Source organism: Ixodes scapularis, unplaced genomic scaffold, assembly GCF_016920785.2.
Source record: "Ixodes scapularis isolate PalLabHiFi unplaced genomic scaffold, ASM1692078v2 PGA_scaffold10__122_contigs__length_95168666, whole genome shotgun sequence".
Lineage (NCBI taxonomy): Eukaryota > Metazoa > Arthropoda > Arachnida > Ixodida > Ixodidae > Ixodes > Ixodes scapularis.
The window spans coordinates 64,682,096-64,691,238 of NW_024609836.1; the positions used below are offsets into that span (position 1 = coordinate 64,682,096).

The window sequence follows — 9,143 nt, forward strand, 5'->3', positions numbered from 1 at the left end:
CATTCCCGCCCCCCCTAAAGATATAAGTACGCCCTAATTTCACTTCCTGGAAAAAAACCTGCTACAGACGTATTCGAAGCATTCATATGTATGAAGAAAACATTTTTTAAACATTTTTGAGGCGTGTACGCAGGAATTTCTGTCGTTGTGTCTGAAGCGAACACAGTTTTTTTTATGATGCATGAGCGGTGCACTTGCCGATTCAGGGGAGACGCGTCTAGAAGATGACGCCACTGACACATCCCACGTTTTTCTTTTATAAAACCTCATTTTATGTAAAGCTACGTTAATGAAACAAATTGCGTCTAGGATTTCTTAGAAACCTTTGGATGCGACGAAGTAGATCTGAGACGCGTAAAGTCTTCTCTGGGAGGCACCTGCCACATGTCCTCAAGTTCGGTCTCGCGAATAGTGTTGGTGGCCATGACCTTCCGCGTTTCGGGTAAAGCAAGAAAAGCTAAACCGATCAGAGTAAATATAACCGCGCTCACCGCCATGGCGAGAGCTCGATTAATTGGCGGGTTGGGACCCCTGATCAAGAGCAATAGCACGACTCCGGTCCTACCGAACATGGAGCCTAAAGAAAAGCTAGTGGCTCGTAGCACGGTGGGGAATATCTCTAACACATAAACGAACATCGCCATTGAAATAATATCCAAAACAATTCCCTTAATGATAACTGTGACAATGGGCTGGATGCTGTCGTCCTCTTGCCAAACTAGCCAAGCCTGAAAGCCCAGCACGAGCGACAAGTGTAACATTGTGATGCAAAGTATCTTCCGCCGGCTCATGTAGTGCAGGACATACAAGAAAGCTGCTGAAACAGGTATCCGCGCAACTATTAGGGTTATGTGCCCCGTCCGGTTTTCTAACAAGGTCTTGTCAAAAGAAGTGTCGTAGTAGTGAAAAATCGTCATGAGCGTACACGAAAAAAGAACGACGGATCGTAAACGCAGAGAGCTGTTCAACACAAGGTCAAAGGTGCTCGATTGTTGAACGTTCGTTTGCGTGTTGCCCCTCCGCAACGTCTCGTACTTAATCTTATTCATCTTGGCCTTCACGTCGTCCAGGGGATAGCCATTGACCTTGGCAGCCGATATCACGGCGCGCTCGGTGCGTTCGACGTCGCCCAATCCCAGCAGCCAACTAGGAGACTCTTCAATGGCGTAGGAGGCGAACAGGAGGAAGCATGTCGGCACCATAAGTACCGCCTGAGCAACCCTCCAGTGTTTACCTACCGCCAGTAAGAGGAAATGGAACAGTGGCAGCGCCGCAGATGTGCATGAGGCGGCAAAGGCGCAGAAGACGACGCGATGCGTTGTCTTCGTCACCTCGAACAGCAGAACCGACGCCATGTTCATAACCGTCAAAGATGTCACCGATGTCAGAAAGCGCAAGATGATAAACGTGACAACCGTGTTGGAGAAGATTGTGGCCGTGCCGGAGGCGACTTGAAGTAAGAGCGCGACCATGAAGAGGGGTTTGCGGCCAAGGCTGTCCCCGAAGCACCCGATCACGCTTACGGCGACGGCTCCTCCGTAGTATACGAGCGAATGGAGCAAAAGGAGCCAGTGTCTGTGGCAAACAAGGTTCCACTCGCTGACGATGGACTTCCCCGAGGTCGCCAGGTCGTAGTCCCACTCGTCGCAGAAGACCACGGTCCGGTTCTTCGTGGCATTTCCCGCGTCCAGTAGAGGCTCGTAGCGGGTGCATTTGCTGAACGTGCCGTCCGGCTCCACGGGGATACTCTGGTTCTTCCAGACGTCGGAGTGCATAAAAGCAAGCTCCGGCGGTGGTCTGCACCAGTGATCCACGGGCCGTGCGAATACCACGGCGGCGAGACCGTTGCTTACTGCGATGAAGATGGAGAGCGTGGCGCACAACAGTGCCAGCCGTTGGAAAGCGCCATGTCCGAAAACAAGCGCTGTGTCCAATGGGGCAGTCGGGGCGTTGGCGGTGCGGTCTCGGGTCAGAAGAGAAGAGGCCTTCATGTTGCGATGCGTCTGGGCAAAGCGTACAGTCGAATGAAGAACACGCGATCTGAAAGTGCTCGCGACGCTCGTTCCCTGGCATGCTTCTGGCGCTCGAGCTCTGCTTCAGAGTCAGTTAGAGTTTAGTGGCACTAGAGCCAGTATGGACGCCTTGCACACGCGCCAGATTATATCCGACATTGCTGACCTCTTGTTTTGCCGGGATACTTAGCCACTAAAACGGGCGTTGACGAGCCTTCACAAATGCTAAGGCTGGGAAGAAGGGCGCAGTATAATCTGTAATGGGCAATAACCTTGCCTGTTATAGTAATGATGAAGTGAAGCGGACGGTATAATAAGAAACAAAAGCTGAACGTCAGTTATGGCGGCGCCCATGTAGACATGTTGCTAAGCGTCTATATCGTTCGTGCTTAGTGAAGCGACCGCCAGTGAATGTTTCTATTGGTACAATGAAGTAGAATATAAAATATTCTAGTTCACTCAATTGCAAGCATGGCGTCTCACTGGTTCCCCATCCGTGCAAGCATGTGCAGCCTGTGCGTGAACGCAGCTTTGGCAAGTTTGTAATTGAACGCACTTGCCCGCACGAGCAGAGAAATGGCGGAGGTCAGATGGAATTGTCTATTAGCGACGAGATCTTTCGGTGGCAAAGCGGTGGCAAAGCACCTCGCGGGAGCACTCTGACGTAGCGAATAGGATTCTAGCAGACGACGCGCCAAGTAGTCCCACAGTGTGGATATGCTCGCTACCTTGTGTGGTGGTGTACTAAGCTGGGTGCACTGATACACCTAAAGGTTTTTAAAGGGGTTTTAAAGGGGCCGATTTTTGAGCTACCTCAACTAACTATATTTTCTGACTCCCAGGCCTTTACCCTTTCTGGAATGCTATTTAATATCGTAAAATTCATAATAGTTATTGCGAAATCGGCAAATGAAAATGATGCAAAAACAGACATTCAAATATACCCGCCCTTTTCAGGGCCGTGACGTCAGTGGAAGTTCAGCTTGCCAGTCGGGCGAGCAGTCTAAAATATAGAATATGCCAATTATTTGTTCCGTGCTGGAGCGCGGGGACTGGAGCGAGCTTCCAAGGCATTCATTTGACACCATGAAACTGCTTCAAATCAGTTGGGAACAAATTCTACAGTCCAAAGAGTGAACCCCTGCACTTCCAATGACGTCACTTTTTCATTGTTGCCAGTAGAGACTTTCAGTTTGAGAAACACGGTGAGGACCAAAATTGTAAATTCAATAACTTCGTGAAAAAAAATTATTTTGACCCAATATTTGGGATACTATTTTGGCGATGTTGTTTGGCGAGTTTAGCAAAATTTCAAGCAAATCGGGGACCATGAAGAAATCGGCGGAGTACCCCTTTAAGGGAGAGGAGGATTTTCATTGTCCGTGTACAAGTACACTGGCTGGGTAACGGAGGGTGCATCTTCCAGGAAAGGGGTGCATGTGCGCCCGATACACCCGACTGCAACCGTTTTTTTTCTTAGAGTGTAAGAGCAAATACCCCTAATAACTTGTGCCGACTAGACAGCTTGGAACATTTCTCAGTCACGTAGAAAAAAACGATTGGTCAGATACGGCGGTTTTCTTTCCAATACATTGGATTAAAAACGGTACTAAAACAGCTTCGTAGATGAGTTTATGTGCACAATGCGACACTGTTAGCGCGAACACGACGTCGGAGCTTTTCAGTATGGGGTATATGTGGCAAACGAAAGATGGACACCTAAAAAACCAAGCAATACGGCAAAGACTACACAATAACACAGGATAACTAACTCCTTGTGCAGGTACGATCAAATTAAATTGAGGGACAGGTAATAAAATCCTATTTTTAATAAGTACTGCTTTGTTCTTTCTGCTCTGCGCGAAGATGCTAGTTTTACGTTCAAAACATCACCCGCACGCTCTAACTGTTTGAGAATTTGTGCCTCATAAAAGCTGCCCGGCACACAAAATAATAAAAAAAGAGACCCCTTTCATAGCCCTCGTACTTTATTCTTTAGGTTTCGGGTGTTTTTATCCGCTCATAAAGACGCAAGCTGTTGTGGTCATTTTCATATAGTGACAGGATTGGCATATTAGCAATATACATATAAGCGTCACCGGAATGCTGGCGAACCTTGAACACATTCTACATTTCGTTCAACTGTTATTTTGCTTTTCAGTGAGCGAAGTTAAACGTCGCTCACTGATGAAGAAAGAGACGCTGACTAGAGCAAGAACACTTTTACAATGTTAATAAAGGTTCGCAATATTCGGTACTACCCAAATGACAAAAGCAATCTATGTTATTTTCCGGCAAAGAGACAAAATGCACGCAAGTTTTCCCATAAAGGAATACACAGGAGCACCGCAAAACTGGACCGGTTGCTGGCTGCTTCAACTTGCCTCCCGGAAGTCGCATAGACACTAGCGCCAAGGGAACATCTAGCGTACGTTATAATGGCGTTCAGCTAGTTCAGGCGAATCAAACACACCTACTGACTTAAGTTTCAACTGGTTGAATATTATCACATATTTTAACATATATAGAGTGACGCGAAGGTGCGTTCAGGGAATTCCGAAGCCACTGGGAGTGATCATGGTATGTCTGCTCAAATCGGCCGGAAAGTTCTGAATTATAATGTTCTGTCCGAGTTCAGAGGAGTTCTGGGGCTCTAAGCTCGTGAAACACAAAGTTGGGGCCGAAGTTGACGAAGTGCATCGATTGGCCTGTCACGACGATGACTTCGCGCTTTTTTCACTGATGTCCCATCAGCATGCTTCGCGAACTTTCAGCTCCAACTTTGTGTTTGTAGAGTTTAGGGCCCCAGGAGGTCGTGCATCGGCGGCGTAGAACCAGTACAGCCACCGTGTTAGGACTGCGCTTTGATCGACTTCCGAAGTACCGACAAAACAGATGCGCAAGGTGTCTGTTTTTGCCATCTACTCTGTATGTCGCCATGGAAATTCGTCTGCTAGCGCTTGGATGAGAGCATTTCCGTTTATTTCATATCAGTTTTTTAACAAAATATTTGACATGCATGTTTCTTTACACGTATTAAAAAGTGCGTGCAGCATCCAATGAAACATGTCTGCATTTTAAAGGTTACAGTCTTTTTCCGTGCTCGATTGCTTTCATAGGCATTTCATCGGCCTCGTACACCCGGACGGTTCCTGGACCTTTCATCGAACGCCGTTTCGTCGAACGCCATTTCATCGAAAAAAATGGACGTTTCATCGAACGCCGTTTTGTCAAACGCCGTTTCATCGAATCGCTGACGGCCGTTTCATCGAATGCCTTTTATATAAAAAGTGTGAAAGATGTTCTTTTACGCACGGATCGAGTGCATTTTCGTGTCATTCACACATTTCGTCGTCAGGTTTTTTAATGTCCAAACTTGTAGCTGTTACAATTTATTTTGATGCGAGTAACCCATGAGGATGTTTGTATCGATTTTTATGTTTGTTTCGCATATTGTGCTTATCTGTTCCCCTTCCCTCTGTATTACCCGATGGGCCTTGAGGGTATTGTAACAAATAAATAAAAACTCGAACTCCCGGTAAGAGCGCACTCCAACTCATGGAGGCCAGAAGGCGACTTGGGTTTTGCGCAGGCGCAACAACTTTAGCCATGTGAGCCTCCTAGCCTCTCATGTATTTCTATTTTTACTTTTTTGCTGTCCAAAGCTTTCAGTAGCTAAAGCTGAGGTTCTATTTATGAAAGTACAACGAAAGATTGTTTTGTTTATTTCTAAGACTCAATGAAGTCAAAAGTAAGTACGTCACTTCAAATTTTATTTCAAAACTTTCGGGTGTTCATGTGTTCGTGCGACCGCCATCCACCATTTCAAATGATGAGCAATTGCTCTCAAAAAGTCTTCCACAGTCATGCTGCGCCGGTTCTCATAAAGAAGGCGGGCCTTCTCATTTATTACCGCTAAGGCCTTCTGGCGAGGAGGCTCTTGGGACCTCAGCATCGCCTCCAGCTGGTCTTCCGTCAGTTGAGGTTCTGCGGTGATGCAAGTCAAAAACGTCTAGAACCCGAGATGGGCACCTCCGACCAGCTTTAGAAAGCGGGAATGCCAACCTTCCACGCTGTTGTTCTCTCTAAGCTGACCCAGGTCCGTGAGGGGCTGCACCGACCACAAGCACGGAGGGAAGAGGGGTGGATCGCGAATTACCAGCCTGTTCTGCAGAGTTCTTGCCGTCCCCATCTCGTCGTGTTTCTCGAACCACTCGAGACGTTTATCTCCCTAGGGTGGGAAGTAAGGCTTAATTTCTTCATAACCCTGCGTAAAAGCATCAAAACAAATAAGACATTTTCTTGTCCAAGAGAGTGTAACGCAACACGTAGGTACGCCACAGCGCAGAGGCAAACATACCTGACGTATCCGATGAGGGGGTAAGAAGGAGAGGTAACACAGCTGCCTCACCAAGCTTAAGAAAGCGCCGTCATTCGCATATTGAGCCTGCAGTCCGGTCTTGCGGACTTCCCTGTACACGTTTTGAGATAAATGGAAAAAACATCCGTACAGCACGCTGGCTTGAAAAACCTGTCGCAACGCGTTGATCACGCCGATTTCGAAGTCCGTGATTGTGAACCCCGAGGACACTGCGAATCCGTGGCGCTGGCAGGTGAAAAGGAGAGCCTGAGGGAAGAAAAATTGATGCAATATTATAACAAAAACTGCCGGCAATGAAAACAGAAACAAAACAGAAATTTAAGAATTTTCAAAATTCTACAAAACAGAATGTGCTTCTCTCGCAATAGTGGGACGACACTTTCACACTTACATTGAACAGGTGCGAGTGGGCGTCTTCTGTTCTTGAGGATAACAGGTTGTATGCGAAAGGAAAGGAGATGCTCCGTTTTTGAAACTCCTTAACTCCATGGAGCGTGTAAAGCTGGTAGAATTGACGCGGAACGGTCTTGAATGTTCCGTCACCAAGAATAGTAGTTGCCTGAAAAGAAATAGATTCGTACGGGTAGTTTTTCAAGAAATCTCAGTCTCCTAGACAGACCTATCAATATGTATATTCATAATATATTTACCTGTAAAAGGTGCCCCAGACTTTCAGACGTGGCGAAGATCAGAACTCGCGTTCCCCGAGGAGACATGTCGTCATACTGCAGAAACTCTCGTTGCCCGTCAATCTTTCAGAAGGGGTCCCCATCAACAGGGCTGGAAAGGCTGGTGGGCTCCGGTGGAAACAATGACGATCGTTTCCTACTAATGACCTTTCGAAGCCCATTAGTAGAAAACATTTGGCAGCACTTGACCATTCTGGTAATTTGAAACTTGCTAAGGAGGAAGAAATACGTGATAATTTTATAACTGGCTATTTTAAAAAGCAAGATATTGAACGCATTACGTACCTGAGCAATTTAAATGTTTACACTTCTAGTTTGGCGCGCTTTCTTCTTGATTTCAGACCTTGTCTGCAGGACATCCTACCTTGTACTGCCCGGGAGATGGTTGTGTTCCTCCGATGACTTCAGAACGTGGTTCCCTATGCTTGAATCACCGACAGTGACAGCGCGACCTCCACATTCGCCGTATTTCCAGTAGAATCTGTCGTTGACACGTTTATCTATGACGTAAACATATCCGCCGAAACAGAGCTTTGGCTTTCCTCGTGCAGTCTCCCGAATCTCCATTGCATACTACCCGCCATGGTAATCATGATCACCTTATATCGGCCGCAATTCCGAAACCATGAAAGGCGGATAGTCAAAGATCCTGTTCAAGATTAGAGACAAGTTCATTGTGTTGTCCGTCAAGTGAATCCCCCCCACCCCACCCCCAATGAACCAAGAAGTCTGACAAATAAAGAAATCGGTGGGATTGGCTTCATAAAGAATATCAAGCAAACAAAAGCAGTCTTACAAACGACCTCACAACCGTTTCCGTCTTTAAGGTCTTCCAACTTCCCGGCTATGATTGACTTCAGATAAAATTAGATAAAGAGAAGCGCAAAAGGGATGAACGAAGAAAGGGGTCGAACAGAGCGCCCTCCTCGTCTGCGCCAGCGCAGTAAAAAGGGGACAAAACATCCAAAACCCAAAGAAACATAAATGACAAAGAAACCTCAAAACTTCTATCTAGTGGATCACTTAGTGCATCTCGCTATTGAAAAACATAATCCTCCCAGGCACAGGAACACAAACGAAGTATAGTTTTTTGTTCCCGTGTCGTAGACCTCTTTATAAATTTCAGAAAGCTCTTTGGCTTTCTTTTATGATAACACAGCACGCTGTTTCAGAGAGCATTCGATAAAACAGCGTTCGTTATAAGACGGCGTTCGATAAAACGGCGTTCGATGAAACGGCTTCAATGAAACGGCGTTCGAAGAAACGGCGTTCGATGAAACGGTATTCGATGAAACGGCTTCGCTGAAACGGCATTCGACGAAACGGCGGTCGATGAAATGTCCGGTCCCAACTTAGGCACGAGAGCTACAATCAATGTACCAGATTGAGAACCGCTTTGGCATAACAAAGTTATGTTGAAAAACAGCGCGACTGGGACGAGGACACACAGAGATGAAGAGAACACAAGACAAAGCGCTGACTAGTAACTGGTTCGTTATTACAACATAAGGAAGGAGGACAATGAAATGAAAAACATGAAATTAAAGTTCGCGCGCTTGCTTGGCGCCTCGTGGAATATGCCCCTTTCTTCTTTTTTCTTTTTCATCCGATTGTTGACTTATGTTCTTCTTCTTTCCTCCGGAGCTTGGGTTACCCTGAATCCAAAAACTTCATTTCGCTGGAAGTCATAGTCACCGAAGGTTGGCTCACACACGAACTGTTGCTCTTCATGATGTTGTAGGCTTCTACCATCTCTCGACTTGTTTGGTCGTGGTGTTGAAATAATATGCTGGTGTTTTCAATCTGTGGTTCGCAACCGCAATCTCTGCGATGCGCCGCTAGATGTGAATTAGCGGTGCATCGCAGAGATTCCGGTTGCGAACCACAGTTCGAAAACACCAGCATATTATTTCAACACCACGACCAAACAAGTCGAGAGATGGTAGAAGCCTACAACATCATGAAGAGCAACAGTTCGTGTGTGAGCCAACCTTCGGTGACTATGGCTCCCAGCGAAATGAAATTTTTGGATTCAGGGTAACCCAAGCTCCGGAGGAAAGA

The 9,143-nt window shown here is 46.5% G+C and overlaps 1 protein-coding gene across 1 annotated transcript; it reads right to left on the reverse strand.

The window, feature by feature from the left end:
* Positions 1 to 305: 305 nt before the first annotated feature.
* LOC115329495 (solute carrier family 22 member 6-B-like) lies at positions 306 to 1,991 on the reverse strand. The gene has a single exon (XM_029991090.3). It carries the CDS (start codon positions 1,989 to 1,991, stop codon positions 306 to 308), a length of 1,686 nt encoding a protein of 561 aa, XP_029846950.3.
* Positions 1,992 to 9,143: the final 7,152 nt, after the last annotated feature.

Excerpts from the sequence above, each read along its gene's own strand:
- LOC115329495 (XM_029991090.3), bottom strand. The coding sequence starts at position 1,991 with ATGAAGGCCTCTTCTCTTCTGACCCGAGACCGCACCGCCAACGCCCCG.